The sequence below is a fragment of the Stylophora pistillata genome, chromosome 13, assembly GCF_964205215.1.
Source record: "Stylophora pistillata chromosome 13, jaStyPist1.2, whole genome shotgun sequence".
NCBI lineage: Eukaryota > Metazoa > Cnidaria > Anthozoa > Scleractinia > Pocilloporidae > Stylophora > Stylophora pistillata.
In genome coordinates this window covers 5,540,524-5,558,600 of record NC_142531.1, presented here as the reverse complement: position 1 = coordinate 5,558,600, position 18,077 = coordinate 5,540,524, and the positions used below count along the sequence as shown (strand labels likewise).

At 39.8% G+C, this 18,077-nt stretch overlaps 2 protein-coding genes across 3 annotated transcripts in view; one reads left to right on the top strand and one right to left on the bottom strand.

The window, feature by feature from the left end:
- The window catches only part of LOC111337745 (jouberin), a 34,731-nt gene that overhangs the window by 4,336 nt on the left and 12,318 nt on the right, over positions 1-18,077 (bottom strand). Inside the window, exons 16-27 of the mRNA XM_022944100.2 lie at positions 13,627-13,691; positions 13,064-13,115; positions 12,079-12,164; positions 11,476-11,530; positions 5,777-5,892; positions 5,482-5,650; positions 4,997-5,057; positions 4,684-4,785; positions 3,020-3,072; positions 2,178-2,406; positions 1,428-1,568; positions 694-872 (exon numbers count right to left, since the gene is read on the bottom strand). Of these exons, the coding sequence (XP_022799835.1) occupies positions 694-872; positions 1,428-1,568; positions 2,178-2,406; positions 3,020-3,072; positions 4,684-4,785; positions 4,997-5,057; positions 5,482-5,650; positions 5,777-5,892; positions 11,476-11,530; positions 12,079-12,164; positions 13,064-13,115; positions 13,627-13,691 (1,308 nt within the window). The remainder of the gene's footprint in view (positions 1-693; positions 873-1,427; positions 1,569-2,177; positions 2,407-3,019; positions 3,073-4,683; positions 4,786-4,996; positions 5,058-5,481; positions 5,651-5,776; positions 5,893-11,475; positions 11,531-12,078; positions 12,165-13,063; positions 13,116-13,626; positions 13,692-18,077) is intronic.
- On the top strand, positions 14,205-17,735 carry LOC148717369 (uncharacterized). 2 transcript variants are annotated; one of them, XM_088744134.1, is made up of 3 exons: positions 14,205-14,927; positions 16,455-16,594; positions 17,222-17,735. In XM_088744134.1, the coding sequence occupies exons 1-3, from the start codon at positions 14,585-14,587 to the stop codon at positions 17,291-17,293; spliced, it is 555 nt and encodes a 184-aa protein (XP_088600260.1). In that variant the 5' UTR covers positions 14,205-14,584; the 3' UTR covers positions 17,294-17,735. The 2 variants fall into 2 exon arrangements, with proteins under 2 accessions (XP_088600260.1, XP_088600259.1); XM_088744133.1 differs by lacking the exon at positions 17,222-17,735 and having other exon boundaries at positions 16,455-17,215.

Here is an 18,077-nt window from a genome sequence, read left to right as displayed (position 1 = left end):
AACAAATTTAATGCATTTTATTTGATTTGCATCTAGCGAAAAAGTTAAAAAAAAAATTAGCGGTGGAAATTATTAGAAGCTTTTCCCGGATAAAAATAGAAAACATGACCCTATTCGACAAATCTCATTAGTGAGAGTTACAGTGACTGCACTTAATTACCTCCTAAGGAACAAAGACGTCCAATCATATCGAATGAGAGGATATGACGTGCGCGAGCAAGGTAGGAAATTTAGAGTTAATGAAAGATAAGGAGCCATAAAATATCTAGTTAACAGTTTCGCTGACTTGTATTGACTCTGAAATATCCAAAAAGTGCGAATATCCCAGTTTCAAAAGTTCCCTATCGTTGAATGATAAGTAAAATAATAAAATATGGACGTGATATAAAATCTGCACGATAAGGAGAACTCATCAAAACACAACACGTTTTCCAGTTTTTTACGGCTCGCAAACACGACAAACGTCGAACGGTACCTGGAAAAAGAGACACATCAGGGAGAAACAGTAGAAAGGCTAGTTGCTCCTTCCAGGACAAAAAGACCAAGACCAATCTCGACAGGTCTTACCAACTAGCTCCCTTTACCCAGTCTTTTCCACTCAGTCATTTGTTCGCGCACGCAATCGAACACCCTATACATAGACAGACTGATTAGCGCAGGTCCTCTATCTAATGAGAAATACTCCACACCCACCAGTATGGAGTCCAGTTTCTGCCTAACGTTTCGCCTAAGTAACATGTCCTTAGCTACATCAGCCATCTGCGCATGCCTGGTATCGTCATCAGGCGTGCCTGTGCTCTGCTGTGACGTAGCAGCTTGTTTAGAGGGTGTCACTATGGGAGTCATAAATTTCTTCGCTTCTTCTTTAGCAGCTGGTGACAGAAACAAACAGGTGAAGCCTCACGAACACACTGTCAATCAAATATCATCATTATTATCATGTGCATTACCATGGTTACTATTGCAATCATCATTATCACGATTAGAATACCTGCGGCATCAGACCAGTAAATACCTCTCACTAACCGAGTTCGAGGTCCGTACAGTAAGTTAAGGACCGAATTTATATACCGAGAAAACGAAGTAAGATATTTATCTTACCTCTGGTTTAATTAGACAGTGGCGGATCTAGGGGAGGGGCCTAGGGGGCCCAGCCCTTCCCCCTCTACTTTGGGTAAATAATAAACGCAGAGTGAAGAAAAACCGGCAGGTGTACATACAAACACAAAACTGCCCCCCACCCCACCCCTCTTAGCTCAAGGTCTAGATCCGCTACTGTTAGAGGGGGTAGGTTTCAATCTAAACAAAATTTTTAATTTAGCGGTCTGTACAGTGAAATACGGCAGGGCTCGCTAAATTGACCAATCATCTAACTGAGAGATGTCATCAAGTGTGAACATAATACAGTAAATTTCTCTAAAACTAACCCTTGGGGTCGTAATGGTACACAAGAACAGGATGTGAGTCACCAAATGAACAGAAGGCGATGATGTGATCCAGAGGGTGGAACTGTACATCTGACACAGCATGATGATAACCAAGCGACGTGTACACTGATACCAAGTCGCCTGCAATGGGCAGTTAAAAGAAAAGTTCCATCATACTGATTACTATGTGCGTATATCATTCTCAGCGAGTACCGCAAACCATAACCCAGCCAAGGCTCCTATACCACTAACTCATCTCGGCTCTCAAGACAAAGGGCGACTAGTGTTGGCCGTTTCCTCCTCGTAAGGCAAAAGCCATAATAGCAAAATTTGGGTCACCTCTTAGCAATCTCACAGGTTTTCCTACCAATTTGGCCAATAAATATTAAAACGCCCAGTGAAAGAGTGGCACTGCAAGAGTGGCTCATATGCGTGGCCTTAAAACACACATAACAACCCGACCCTCCAGGGCTCAACCATTAACACCTAACATCAGTATACATATTCTCCACACTGTTCTCGTTACATTTCCATGAGGTGCTGACGAGGAGAATCTGGTTAACAGTCACGAGCTTCTCTAGTCGGTGATCAGTTACGTTATTCTCGTCACCTCAATGTTTGATTCAAGGGTGCGGATAATGTACGGAGAAATTAGATGCTAGATAACTTAGGGGTCAAAGATGTAAACTAACGCCAACCTAATCTGATGTAGGATGCTCCGTCAAAACTAAGATTTTCAAACAGACTTGCCTGTTTCTGTGTTCCAAACATACGCATACCCATCTTCTGAGCCTCCGATAACGAAGCAGCCGCATGCACTCAGAGTACTGCGAATGTGTTCCTTAAAATTTGATGCTCCAAGGTAGCGTTGCATGACGGTATAGCTCCTCAGGTCCAGCATGCATAGCACACTGTTACGCACGTGAACCAGTATCTTACGGCCATTGGGATGCAAACAGACCGAGTTGATGACGTCACCCTTCAAATCCAGAACAAATGGCTGGTAAAACATTTTAAGTTACTGAGTAAAACAGGGCTCGAAATTAACGCCCGCAGACTCGCAAATTGCGAGTTATTTTAATTACCTGCGAGTGAGAAAAATATCCACTAGCAAACGTCTGCGAGTTAGAATCATCCGTGTCTCCCAAACATTTGGAGAAAGCTGTTAGAATGCAAGAAAGAATGTGCGGGCGACATCGGAGGCATATAAAACGGAGAGACCCCGAGCTTTGTGTTAGCCACTGACCAGCGGTATAACACCGAGACTGTGCCACACCTGCGCATTCGCGTGTTGTTGTCGTGGGTTTGGAGCTATCATTACATATGTCAAAAATAACTTCTTTCTTTAAGAGTGCCAGTGTTAGTGGCGATGAATTTGTAAGTGGTCTCATCAGTTTGCTGGTGGGAAAAAATCTTACTAGGAAAACTTTGCGAGTGGACCAAGAAATTAACTTTCGAGCCCTGATGAAATGGTACATTCAGTGTCTAACTAACGAAGACTAATGTACTACAAGACTAAGAGAAACTTTTTAATAGAAACCAGTGCTGAAACAAAGCAGATTAAACCTGCAAGTAACAATCAAACCACCAACCTGAATTTCATCGATGGCTACTTTTTTAAACAGCGTCCAGTCGTAAACGTAACCTAGCGAATGAAAATCACAGAAATATATTTCCAACAGTCTGATTAAATTGATCGCCGTTTTAAAGATGATTAAAACCAGCAAAAACGTTGACTGCCCCGTTCACCACATATGACATTTATGTCCTGAAATGCAAGCAGAAACGAAAATGGAAGATTTGAAGAAATTTTCGTCAAACCGAGTCAATGTTCAAATTCGTCAAAGCGAAATCAGTTTGACTGAATTAACGATTTGGATGAAATTTCGTCAAATCTGTCATTTTCGTTACTGCATGCATTTCTGGACATATCCAGTGGATTAAGAATGAAAGTCCAGGGGAAGGGAAAAGTTCACAAGATATGACTTGGGAGTTTCTGTTTACAGGACAGACTAAAAGACACAACTTTACCTTGGATGTTAAAGTGCATCTAAACCCCAAACTTTTTTTCGCTTAACGAAATAAGCGTATTTTTTGGAGTATTTCTGTGTAAAAACTTTTTTTTTTTGCTCAAATCTTCAATTTTCTGTGCCCAGTCAAAATACGGAAAATCGGCCGCTATCTTGCCCCACGACCGAGTTTGAAGAGGAATGCCTCTAGCGGGTAATGTGACGTCAAATCGTGAACACGAAAGTCTGCATTTCACACATTTTCACTTGTTTGGGAAGGTTGTAGTCGATATTGTCCGAAAATATGCCGACCAGGTGTGTTGTAGGAGGATGTAGCAACGTGCGAGATTTGCAAGAGGGTATCGCGCTTCATACATTCCTCATACAACACACCCAGGCGGCATATTTCGGACAATATCGACGACAACCTTCCCAAACAAGTGAAAATGTGTGAAATGCAGACTTTCGTGTTCTCGATTTGACATCACATTACCTGCTAGAGCCATTCCTCTTTAAACTCGGCCGTGGGGCAAGATAGCGGTCGATTTTCCGTATTTTGAAAAAAAATTTGGGGGTTTAGGTGCACTTTAAAAGGAAGAATTTGGACATGAACACCAGCGAATGTTGCTACTTTTCCTAAGTGAGACGTATGTCCATCCCTAATCACACTTCCTCATTAATCAGTTGCCAAAGTTCAACGGTAACCAATTCACCCCCAGGAGGAACGAGGAACATAAAATGTTTTCCTCAAGAACACAGCACAGCAACCCGACCTGGACTGTAAATGGTCGTTTTGATCCTGCGGTCATTAGCCCCCTAAGTCCGCTACTTGTCTGGTAACCCTTTACATTCTAATATCAGTATGCATATTCTCCATAATTTTCTCTATACTATTCCTTAGGTGCTGACATGGAGAGTTGGTCGAACAATCAAGAGCATCTTTGGTTGGTGATCATTTTCTGTATTCTCCTGACCTTAATGTTTGATTCAGGGGTGATATTGTAAGGAGAAATTACATGCTATAGTCAGTCTGAGGGGTCAAAGGGTTCATATCTATATTGACAAATGAAAAATAACAAAAAAAAAACCGTTGCGAAATTCACACATGTAACAAGAATAAGACGCAATTTTCTCTCGCATGGAAGGGTTGAAAAGGCATTAAAATAAAAGCAAAGCTAGCGATTTGCGATTTTAAAACTTTTGAAAGTTCCTCTCTGAAAGTTCAGAGCAATCGACGTTTCTCTCACCCCCAGTTCCTTTTCTCTTCCTCTTTGTGTCTACTTGTGCATGAACGTACGAGTTCCAAACCATGACGACTCCGTTACTGTCCGCTGAAAACATCTTGGTACCTTGAGGGAAAATAGTAACGAAAGTTGCAGCAATGTCAGGATAATGTTTAATTCTGATTGGCTATGTTAGCTCTGATTCTTTCTTAGCCGTGCAAGTCAATTAAATTGGGGCAAAAAGATGTCCCTGCGCCAAGTTTTAAACACCTTTTTCAAAAAAAAACTAAACATGGCAAGGACAGTGACACACAACTATGACTGAAACACGTCTCACCATCTTGGTCGAAGCAGATGCTGTTGATGAAGCCATCGTGCCCTTCAATTTCCCTTAAAAGCTGCGGATAACACCACTTAACATTAACAACATTTTATAAGCTGCACGAGTTAGTATTTAGAATCACTTCATATAAGGATATATGGTAACAAGTGACTTGATATGAGTTAATATGTTAACCCTTAGCAAGTCTGCATTACGAATCTGTTGTCAGCAAAGGTTCCCAGCCGTTGAGATGTTTTTCCAGTCACTAACTACGTCTATAATGAACCAAATCGAAGGACTACTTCTCTTGTTATCGTTACGGCAACAATTTTCCATTGCTTGACAAAGTGTCTTGATGTCCTAACATTTCTTATCACACTAAATCAAAACCAATCACAAGTGATAAAATAAACAACAACACAAAGGCTTTTAGGTGCTTATCTCCTCAGATTATTGCCGATGTCAAGAACATACACAGTAGTTCAATGAACACACTTTACCTTGCCATTAAGTCCATCACTCAGTTTGGTCCAGACCCTTATAAGGTGGTCATATCCCCCTGTCACCACAAGATGAGGGGAACCTGGGTGATATTGTGCTGCGTACACAAAACAAGGGTGTGGATACAGCTTGATAGACGACGTCATCATCGTCTTTGTATCCCAACATCTGTTCATTGGGCAAATAATAGAAGTTAACCCAAAGTTGCTAACTTACATGGACAGAGAAAATAAAAAAGAATCAAATCAAGATCACGGTAGAAATGCATTTAGGGGCAGTTAGTTTATTGTTTACCTGACAGTTCCATCTGATGAGGTCGACAATAGTTCAGAATCGTCAGGTGCCCAACACAAGTCGTATATGATACTGAAATGTCCAGGAAGATGAACTCGAGTTTCATATGACGGCACCTGATCACAGAAAAGCGAAAGTAATCATCATCCTTTACGGGCCTATTCAAAAATTTGCCTTAGGACTGATCTTTGAGAATTTTCATCGCTCCCTAACTAGTTTCTGTTATTGTAAGCTCGTCATAAAGTGCAACACGATACTTTATCCACGCAAAAAGTCTTCCAAAACCCAAGTTTAACCACGAAGAAATCCACTTTACCAACGCCTCTACACCATTAAGATAAAACAAAATAGTTTATGTTTGCCGGCATCAATGAGTTTTAGTTTTAGGCCAGATAAGAGAAATGTAAGTCAGGACACACGAAACAAACGTAACAATTAAACAAAACACAGGAAAAAATGTCTACAAAACACTAACTTAACAAACAATGAAAGTGAGGAAAAAGAAAACAGTGCACAAGAAACTAACGTATGCAACAATCAAGCTGAGCACAGAGAAAATAGTGCGCGAGACACTGAAGTAACGAAATATAAAACAGACGACAGAAAAGAAAGTCCACGAGACTCTAACGTAAAAAATAATCACACAGAACAGAGAGGAAACAGTGCACGAGACACCACCGAAACAAACAATCAAACAGAAGACAGAGAAAACAATGCGCGAGAAACTAACGTAACAAACAATCAAACAAAACACAGAGAAAACAGTGCGCGAAACACTAACATAAGAAACAATCAAACAGAACGCAGAGAAAATAGTGCGCGTGACACTAACGTAACTAATAATATACATGAAAAAATTTCTCAGTGCTGATTGGTTAAGATGAATGCAGTTTTCATTTAATTCAGTGCAGAAGAGGGTTAATTCAGTGCAAAGAAAGAAACAAACCAGACATTCTGATTGGTCAGAATGATTGGTCAATGTCAATGTCAAGGTCAATGTCAACGTCAATGTCAACGTCAATGTCACTCGCAGGGTTTGAATAAATTATTTTTGCACGTGATGCGCGCGCTTTTCTTCTGCATAGTTATGAGAAGCTACCTCGAATTTTTTCATGTATATTATTAATAGATAATCATATGATTTTCTCGTGCAATTTGGAATAAATAAGCACTTGTAAATTTTTTCAGACCACAAATTGCAGTCGCCCTACGGGCTCATGCAATTTTGTTAGTCTTTCAAAAAATTTACTCGTGCTTATTTATTCCAAATCGCACTCGAAATCATGTGATTACCTATGCAAACAATCAAACAGAACACAGAAATAACAGTGCACGGGACTCTACGTAACCGGCAGATAATCGAACAAAACTCAGAGAAAACAGTACGCCAGACTCTAATATAAGAGACAATCAAACAGAACACAGAGAAAACAGTGCGCGAAACACTAACGTAACAAAAAATCAAACACTACTCAGAGAAAATAGTGCGAGACACTAACGTAACAAACAATCAAACAGAACAAAGAGAAAACAGTGCGGGAGACGCTAATGTAACAAATAATCAAACAGAACACAAAGAAAGCAGTGCGCGAGACACTAACGTAACAAACAATCAAACAGAACAGAGAAAACACTGCGCGAAAATAAATAGAAAATAATAGACGAGACATTAACGCAACATTCCATGAAACATAATAGTGAAAAGAAACAGTGCGCTAAACACTCACTCACCAAACAATCAAAGAGAACATAGAAACAACAGAACACAGAAAAGACAGTGCACGAGACACTAACGTAACAAAGAAACAAACACAACAAAGAAAAAACAGTACGCAAGACACTAATGTAACAAAGAAACAAACAGAACAAAGAAAAAATAGTGCGCGAGACACTAACGTAACAAAGAAACAAACAGAACACAGAATAAACAGTGCGCGAGTCACTAACGTAACAAAGAAACAAACAGAATACAGAAAAAACAGTGCGCGAGACACTAACGTAAAAAAGAAACAAACAGAATACAGAGAAAACAGTGCGCGAGACACTAACGTAACAAAGAAACAAACAGAATACAGAGAAAACAGTGCGCGAGACACTAACGTAAAAAAAGAAACAAACACAACACAGAATAAACAGTGCGCGAGACACTAACGTAAAAAAGAAACAAACAGAACACAGAAAAAACAGTACGCGAGACACTAGAGTAACAAAGAAACAAACAGAACAAAGAAAAAATAGTGCGCGAGACACTAACGTAACAAAGAAACAAACAGAACACAGAATAAACAGTACGCGAGTCACTAACGTAACAAAGAAACAAACAGGAGACAGAAAAAACAGTGCGCGAGACACTAACGTAAAAAAGAAACAAACAGAATACAGAGAAAACAGTGCGCGAGACACTAATGTAACAAAGAAACAAACAGAATACAGAGAAAACAGTGCGCGAGACACTAACGTAACAAAGAAATAAACAGAACACAGAATAAACAGTGCGCGAGACACTAACGTAAAAAAGAAACAAACAGAACACAGAAAAAACAGTACGCGAGACACTAGCGTAACAAAGAAACAAACAGAATACAGAGAAAACAGTGCGCGAGACACTAACGTAACAAAGAAACAAACAGAACACAGCGAAAACAGTGCGCGAGACACTAACGTAACAAAGAAACAAACAGAATACAGAGAAAACAGTGCGCGAGACACTAACGTAACAAATAAACAAACAGAATACAGAGAAAACAGTGCGCGAGACACTAATGTAACAAAGAAACAAATAGAACATAGAAAAAACAGTACACGAGACAGTAACGTAACAAATAAACAAACAGAACACAGAAAAAACAGTACGCGAGACACTAACGTAACAAAGAAACAAACAAAACACAGAAAAAACAGTGTGCGAGACACTCGTAACAAATGACCAAGCAGAACACTGAGAAAATAGTGCGCGAGACACTAACGTATGAAACATTCGAATAGAACACAGAGAAAACAGTCCGCAAGACACTAACGTCACAAGCAATCAAACTGAACACAATGAAAACAGAGCGCGAGATTCTAACGTAACAAACAATAAAACAGAACACGGAGAAAATAATAGACGAGACATTAACGCAACATTCCATGAAACATAACAGTGAAAAGAAACAGTGCGCTAAACACTCACTCACCAAACAATCAAAGAGAACATAGAAACAACAGTCCGCGAGACACTAACGTAACAAAGAAACAAACAGAACACAGAAAAACAAGTGTGCGAGACACTAACGTAACAAAGACACAAACACAACAAAGAAAAAACAGTACGCGAGACACTAATGCAACAAAGAAACAGAACAAAGAAAAAATAGTGCACGAGACACTAACATCACAAAGAAACAAACAGAACACAGAATAAACAGTGCGCGAGACCCTAACGTAACAAAGAAACAAACAGAATACAGAGAAAACAGTGCGCCAGACACTAACGTAATAAAGAAACTAACAGAATACAGAGAAAATAGTGCGCGAGACACTAACGTAACAAAGAAAAAAACAGAATACAGAGAAAACAGTGCGCGAGACACTAACGTAACAAAGAAACAAACAGAACACAGAGAAAAAAGGGCGCGAGACACTAACGTAACAAAGAAACAAACAGAATACAGAGAAAACAGTGCGCGAGACACTAACGTAACAAAGAAACAAACAGAATACAGAGAAAACAGTGCGCGAGACACTAACGTAACAAAGAAACAAACAGAATACAGAGAAAACAGTGCGCGAGACACTAACGTAACAAAGAAACAAACAGAATACAGAGAAAACAGTGCGCGAGACACTAATGTAACATAGAAACAAACAGAACACAGAGAAAACAGTGCGCGAGACACTAATGTAACAAAGAAACAAACAGAACATAGAAAAAACAGTACACGAGACACTAACGTAACAAATAAACAAATAGAACACAGAAAAAACAGTGCGCGAGACACTAACGTAACAAAGAAATAAACAGAACACAGAGAAAACAGTGCGCGAGACACTAACGTAACAAAAAAAACAAACAGAATACAGAGAAAACAGTACGCGAGACACTAACGTAACAAAGAAACAAACAGAATACAGAGAAAACAGTGCGAGACACACTAACGTAACAAAGAAACAAACAGAATACAGAGAAAACAGTGCGCGAGACACTAACGTAAAAAAGAAACAAACAGAATACAGAGAAAACAGTGCACGAGACACTAACGTAACAAAGAAACAAACAGAATACAGAGAAAACAGTGCGCGAGACACTAACGTAACAAAGAAACAAACAGAATACAGAGAAAACAGTGCGCGAGACACTAATGTAACATAGAAACAAACAGAACACAGAGAAAACAGTGCGCGAGACACTAATGTAACAAAGAAACAAACAGAACATACAAAAAACAGTACACGAGACACTAACGTAACAAATAAACAAATAGAACACAGAAAAAACAGTGCGCGAGACACTAACGTAACAAAGAAATAAACAGAACACAGAGAAAACAGTGCGCGAGACACTAACGTAACAAAGAAACAAACAGAATACAGAGAAAACAGTGCGCGAGACACTAACGTAACAAAGAAATAAACAGAATACAGAGAAAACAGTGCGCGAGACACTAACGTAACAAAGAAACAAACAGAATACAGAGAAAACAGTGCGCGAGACACTAACGTATCAAAGAAACAAAGAGAATACAGAGAAAACAGTGCGCGAGACACTAACGTAAAAAAGAAACAAACAGAATACAGAGAAAACAGTGCACGAGACACTAACGTAACAAAGAAACAAACAGAATACAGAGAAAACAGTGCGCGAGACACTAATGTAACAAAGAAACAAACAGAACACAGAGAAAACAGTGCGCGAGACACTAATGTAACAAAGAAACAAACAGAACATAGAAAAAACAGTTTATGAGACACTAACGTAACAAAGAAACAAACAGAACACAGAAAAGACAGTGCGCGAGACACTAACGTAACAAAGAAACAAACAGAACACAGAGAAAACAGTGCGCGAGACACTAATGTAACAAAGAAACAAACAGAACACAGAAAAAAATAGTACGCGAGACACTAACGTAAAAAAGAAACAAACAGAACACAGAAAAAACAGTGCGCGAAACACTAACGTAACAAAGAAAGAAACAGAACACGGAGAAAACAGTGCGCGAGACACTAACGTAACAAAGAAACAAACAGAACACAGAGAAAACAGTGCGCGAGACACTAACGTAACAAAGAAACAAACAGAACACAGAAAAAACAGTGTGCGAGACACTCTCGTAACAAATGACCAAGCAGAACACAGAGAAAATAGTGCGCGAGACACTAACGTATGAAACAATCAAATAGAACACAGAGCAAAGAGTGTAACGTAAGAAGTGGTAATACTAGTGATTTTACTCTATTGTTAATTTCCACCTTCATGTCAACCGTGTTTAAGATAAGGTTTTCCGTCACATAAGCATAGAGATGTATCAAGTATGCATCTTTTCATGTTTGCATGTATAATTCTAACGTGTCCCTGATGATTTTGCCTTTTCGATCTTTTGACTCGGGTATTTAACCAAGAAGTCTTTTCTATGTTGGAAAGATATCAAGATAATAACAGAAGTCTTAGGTACAAAAATACCTGTGCAGTTATAGCGGAACTGCGGCTTAACTCCTACCTCATAAATAATAATGGGAAAGCTGTCCAAGTCTGCACACCCACAAGCCAGGTGTCTAGGAAGAGAGTTAAATGTATCATTATGAAAAACTACATTTGAGTTCTGTTCCTTCTCTACACCATCCCCAGAATTTATTTCCACTTTACATCTTATTTCCAGGCTTGGAAAGCTAGCATATCAGTTTCTACGCCTTCCGAAGAATTACAGATTCTCAGTGCAAATAGATTCTCGCCACGTCTGTGGCTTCAAGTAGTGTAACTATCTGTTCGGGATATCCGGGCATCAAAAGAACGAGACTGCACTGTATCACTAAGGTAAAAATATCTAGGTGACATTATCTTTCTAAGAAGGTGCTTTTTTTATTGCCCAACATCACTGTATGAAAATACTCAGTACCAAGAAGATTAAGAGCCACAGTTCATTACCTAAACGCGTAAGATTGTTTTTTTTAAAACCATCAATGAAGACTTATGTTTGGAAATCTTTTTAAAACGTTACTCTAACTGCTTCCTGAGAGAGGCGTGCGGTGCAAAAAATCCAACTGTTAAGAGAAAGCGTTTCTTCAAGACTGATTTTTGTTCATTTGACATCTTATCGTAGTACCTGCCATTGTGTGAGAACTTGAGGATGAAACAGCCCCTCTTTCCTGATAAAAGTGACGCATTTTGTTTGTTCGGAATACGATTCATCTGTGGTCAAGAATTAAAATACAAGAAAGAAGTATTATCAAAGGGAAGTAACAATATGTAGGTAGGTAGACTTTATTTAGCCAGGGTGGCCCATTCAGCAACGAGGCTGATATCCAGAGGGGCCCTGGAATAATCTACTAGTTTGTGTGTAGCAAGGGATTTTCCATTGAGCCAAGAGGGCAGCAAGGAGAAAAGGGAGAAAACGAATTACCTTGGAAGTAATTTGGTCATATCAACTAAGTTGAAATTGTAAATTGGCCACCGTAAAGAGTTACAAAGCTGACGTTTCGAGCGTTAGCCCTTCGCCAGAGCGAATAACGAAGGGCTAACGCTCGAAACGTCAGCTTCTTAACTCTTTACGGTGGCCAATTTACAATTTAACTTAGGTGATATAACCAAATTACCGTGTTACCCCCACCGACGCAGGACCATAGTTTCTTTAGAAACTTTCCTCCATTATTCATTTACCTTGGAAGTAAATCGAAGCTCGGGACGCTTGGAGGTTTGGGGGTGGGGGGGGGGGGGGGAGGTAAGTATCATAATGGACTGTAAAGGGGTAGCTGCTCCGACCCAAAGAGCACTTTTTCAGGCAAGAGGAATGAGAAACGGTTATTACTTCATGAATTGAAGTAAAGAATAGGGTAAGCATTACGACCATTGGGTCTAACTGTAGAATGAATTGAAGTGAAGAATAGGGTAAGCATTACGACTATTGGGTCTAACTGTAGATTGAATTAAAGTGAAGAATAGGGTCTAACTGTAGATTAAAGGTTTCCTTCGCCTTCAGCGAGAAGCAACGGTTCTTCGCCTTTTTTTTTCGCAAAAATGAACTGCCATCATGGTTACTAATAGTCTACGCTAAGAAAACGGCATTTTATGGAATAACAAAGTTAACTTACCTGGCCGGGAAGCCTACTCCAGTTTTGAAGTTCGTCGTCAGTCTTTCCATCTCTAAAAGAACAAAAGAGAGAAACTGTACACCTTAATTGCACCTAATGCATACGTTTTTCCGGTTACTCTTGCCGCCTTTTTCCTGCCCTTTAAGCACTTTGCTTGATTCTCTTTTTGGGTTCTCAAAGACTACCATCGAGATTACATTGGTTTTAATTTCACGCCACTCGGATGAAAAGCACTTAATCAGGCTAACAGTTAAATCCGTCTTTATTTCCTGGCATTAAGGGTCATTAAGCAACTAGATCAACTGTTACCCAATCAGCAGGTTAAACATCGGCTCGTTCTCCGTTATAAAACAAGTGTTGTTGGCACTCATTTATACCCCTGCCTGAGGTGAGGTGGAGATTTGGGGGAAGCACGCGTGGTTTTTCCAAGGTGAGCGACACCCCTAAAGTGCCATGGTTAAACTATAACGCTGAGCTGTATCATCATCCTCTATGGTCCATCAAAACCACAAAAAGTGCATACAAAAACACCGCGCAGGTCAAAGCACGAGGATGGTACAAACCTCATTCCATGTGCTCGTCTTTCAGCATCCAAACCAAATTCCTCAAACGATACTTTGCCCTTTTCCTGTAATCGAGAATGAACTTATAATCACAACAATCAAAGACGTCGATTTCCCAACAAACTGGGGTTTAAAAATAAAGCAAACTTATGATTGTGACAAGATAATTTGGGTTTTATCAACTGAGTTGGTAACGTAAATTGGCCACCGTAAAGAGTTTCAAAGCTGACGTTTCGAGCATTAGCACTTCGTCTGAACGATTCAAGTACACTTTCGCTCTGACGAAGGGCTAACGCTCGAAACGTCGGCTTTGAACCTCCTTATGGTGGCCAATTTACAAAATCAACTCAGTTGATAAAACCCAAAATTACCTTGTTACTCCCACCGAAGCAGCACCACAGTTTCTTTAGAAACTAATCCCATCTAATGATCGCGACAGATGAGGAAACACTACTCCCTGTACGACAACGGCTCAATATCGCAGAGCTTGCATAAAACAAATCTAACAACGAACTCGAAACTATTTTTTGCAAATATTTTTTAAGCTGTTGTTTTACAGCTTAAGCCCCACAGAACACAAATGAGGGGCCGTAAGGGGGTTTCACGTGAAACGTGATCGGACTAATTTATTTTCTGTGATCCGTAATCTAAAAGTTTTAAAATTCGTGAACCGTGAATGATATGATTGTCGTGATACGTGAAAAAGAGAAATAATTTTCCGATACCCGTGATAACAAACACGAAAACGACCCTTTTTCCGTGAACGGCTACGAAGACCCCACAAAGGAACTCTCTAGGAGATCGCCGTGTCTGTTTTCTTCAGCTTGCGTGACCAAACAATAGGGTTTCGCATGACCCGTTGATCCAAAAATAAAGCTGATGCGACCTTTGACACCAACGATCAGGTCTTCAGATCATTCATTGTCTGACGTCTTGTCTTCATTTCTCACGACCCACAATGTCGAAGAGCGAAGTCAGCGAGGAGCCGTTTCGTGTTTTAGAAGGAGTTGTCTACTTCGTTGATCCCAAATCTCCTGGATCTTTCAGTTTTCTTGGGGGAAAGGAAAGGATCAGAATTCCCCTGAAAAGAGAACATAATTCCCTTGATGCCCTGAAAAGGCATATTGTTGAACACGCGGGCCTCAAGGCCGACGCTGAGAAGCGGGGAATAGGGTCCTCTATTGATCTTAAGCTGTGCAGACTAGCCAAAGGCGCAGAAGGCAGTAAAGCTTTCTCAATCAATACACAAGCGCAGTGGAACATGAAAAGGCCGCTTTTTGTCGATTCTGCAGTTTTACAAGGTTAGTGTTTTCATCATGAAAATTTGATAAGAGATCATAATTTATGACACGTGTTACTTGAAAGTCACGTGTGAAAGGTATCTGATATCCATACCTTCGTGTTAATTGTTTTAATTCGCGTTAATTTCTTCCATCTCTTAGGGCCTGTTTATATGGAGATAGGGTGATACCCTTAGGATGGTCACCCTTCTTGAAGGGGCTAAAGATAGCCCCCCTTTACATGCAAAGTCTTTTCCCCAGGGCTATCGCGATTATTGAATTTGGCACCGAGGGAGATAACTGCGCGGTCGCTGAGTACAAAACAACCAAAATGGCGGACAAACGAAGTATTTTGGCGGTAAATTCAATTTTCCTTGCGCTTGCCTCTTTGGCTGCGGTTTTTCAGTGCTGTGGGTTCTTGCTGTCGTATCCCCTAATAGAAAAACGCCGACAAGAGCGAATGGCGCTACAGGTAGCCGTCCAGTATAATGTTGCAATGCGACGAATGAGGCATGTACGAAGGAGAGCCATTTTGTCGCCGTGGGAGAATTTGGCGGAATCCTGGTCGCACAGAGCAGTGGCGAAGGACGCTTTTCGTTTTCCCTGTGAATTCTTTAATTTTTCACGTGGCAAGCCTTCTTCCATATCTTTCCAGGTCGAGCGGCTTTCTATGGTACTCTCGTCGACCACTAATTCATGATCATCTATGTCTTTTTTCGAAATGTCGACACTGTTGTCCTCCGACAGTTTCGAACTCTGTTCAAACAATTTGGCCACCACAGAACGGCGAAAATATTCCTCGGGCTTATACGCGCGCGAAGCCATTACAGAGTTTCGCGGCAACCTGACAGTAAACTGAATCCACAAAGGTTGACCCTTCTAGGAGGGTGACCCTACCTCAAGTGTTTACATGGCAAAAAGTTGGCCCTCGCAGGAGGGTTACCCCACCAAGCAGATAGGGTGACCCTAACTCTCATGTAAACCAAGCCGGAAAATACAATAGGCAAGGGTTACCCTTCTAAGAGGGTGCCCCTTCTAGAAGGGTCACCATATCTCCATGTAAACAGGCCCTTACAATACTAGAAGTCTAGAAAAGTTTTATTCAGTCTCCCCTACATATTTTATTAGAAGTTTGCTTAAGAATGGACAATTTTCTCAGAAATTATACAGAAAGTGAGTCATTGATGAGAGCCGTGATTTCGGTCAGGGTCGTTAGAGGCGATATTCAACACACCTCCTGAGATATTTCTTGATGATCCTTGATCGTTCGCTTTGCAAAAAGGGCGTGTTGACAATAATGAGAAGACCTGAGAATAGGAACAACCTAGGAAGACTAGGAAGAGAATATTCGGACAGATTTTTTTCTCGATTAAACGCAACTTAAATTTAATTTTTATGGACTACGAAAGAGACTGGAGTGGGGTTTGAAACTGCCCAGAAAAAATGACACCAATATAAATGTCAAAGTAGATAGACAAAAGATAAAAAGGACGTAGTCAAAAGATTATTATTTGATTAATTAATTTTATTGTCATTATTTTCTTTCAGTCAATGTTCTTAAAAAGGAAATCGTCTTTTTGAAAGATTCCCCGGTGATAAATATCACAGTTGCCGGTGGCGAAGAACAGCAAAAGAGCAAAGTCAGCAAACGAAAGCCAAGAGGTGGAAGGAAAAGGTCAGCTTCAAAGGTAGAGGACGACCACCTTGTAAAGCGCCTAAAACAGGGCGAAAGTGTTGAGCGAAATGAACGACAGACCAAGATGTTGGATGATCTAAATTTGGCTATGTGCGACTAAAAAAAATCGTTAAGAATTTTTGTTATTATTAACAGCCATGATTTTTCCTAAAATTTTATCATTTTATTACTATGATGGAGACGATGATGATAACGATGATTATTTAAATCGTCTTTAATGTATTTAGTGAATTAGCCTTTCAATGTGTTTGTAGCTCTGGCAAGTATGTTCAATAGCACAGCGGTCAATGAATTTACTATAAGGTGTGGTCGTTGCCAGAAGTTAAAGATTGTACCAACGGACAGGACTCCATAGACTAAAGCTCGATACTTTAAAAAAAGTACATAAAATGTTGAGCATTATCCTTCAAGCTTGTCTGCAGAAACATTTCTATTTAAAGCTTCGGAAGTTTCACTTTGAAGTATCATCATCAATTTTACTTTAAAAGAAAACCACTGGGGAAGACCATCCAGAGAACTTCTGTATTGTCAAAGAATAAAGCAGGTGTTTAAAATTCATTGTTTTCTTAAAAAAAAAGTAAAGATCACTGGAGGTCATATTTTTGTTGCTGCCTTACAGAACACTTTAATACAGCTTGTAAAAACCGTCGAAACGAGGAAGATAATGCCAAGAAACACAATGCAACAATAGCTGGAATGAAAAGAAATATGGAAGCCTTCCTGAGGAAGAGTGGAAGCCGCGGAGGAGATCAAGAAAGTCAAAGTGATGAAAGTGTAATGTGAAACGTAGGTTCACCTAAAGGAACATCAGCGGGAAATGACAGTGATCGTGATTTAGAGTTAGACAACATGTAAGAGTCTTTCACATTATTTGTAAGATTGTGATATTATACTAACCAATCTGTCACCATCAGCCTAAGTAAAACATCTCTTTTACTTTTTTTTTGTTAAAGATCCTCTGATCTATTTACTTCTCGATGTATATTAAGGTCTTTTGCAAAACGGCGTATTTAGTTGTTGTTACACCGATAGTCACAAGACAAGATGAATCCACATTTATAATATCAGTTCTAATTGCTAACTTTCAAGATTGAATGATAATATCAGTTATTAAAACTTTTAAGACTTCAGTAGTCAAGTGGATCGTGTGTTTTTTATACTACCTTGCAACTACAGATTTCAAGACAATTGCCCTGAGGCAGCGGCATCTGCAAACGAGTTTGCACAGTGTGACAGTGACAGAGTGATTGAAGAGTTCAACGAGAGACTGAAATCTTAAGCGACTGCCTGTCTGCTGCAGAGCAAAGCTGTGAAACCGAATCTGACATTACCAATCACGACACAATCACGAGTTGAGCGCTTTCTGAAATACATTAAAACGGCTGTCAACAATATTATATATATAGGGTAAGGCGACAAGTCTTTCTCATGTGTAAGTTTATTTTCCGTGAACCGTGAAACTCGAAAATTAATTA

What these genes read in the sequence shown, in the direction of transcription:
- LOC148717369 (XM_088744133.1), top strand. Translation starts at nt 14,585, where the DNA reads ATGTCGAAGAGCGAAGTCAGCGAGGAGCCGTTTCGTGTTTTAGAAGGA. An exon ending in CGATTCTGCAGTTTTACAAG is followed by an intron (nt 14,928 to 16,454) that starts GTTAGTGTTTTC and finishes ATTTTCTTTCAG; the next exon opens with TCAATGTTCTTAAAAAGGAA.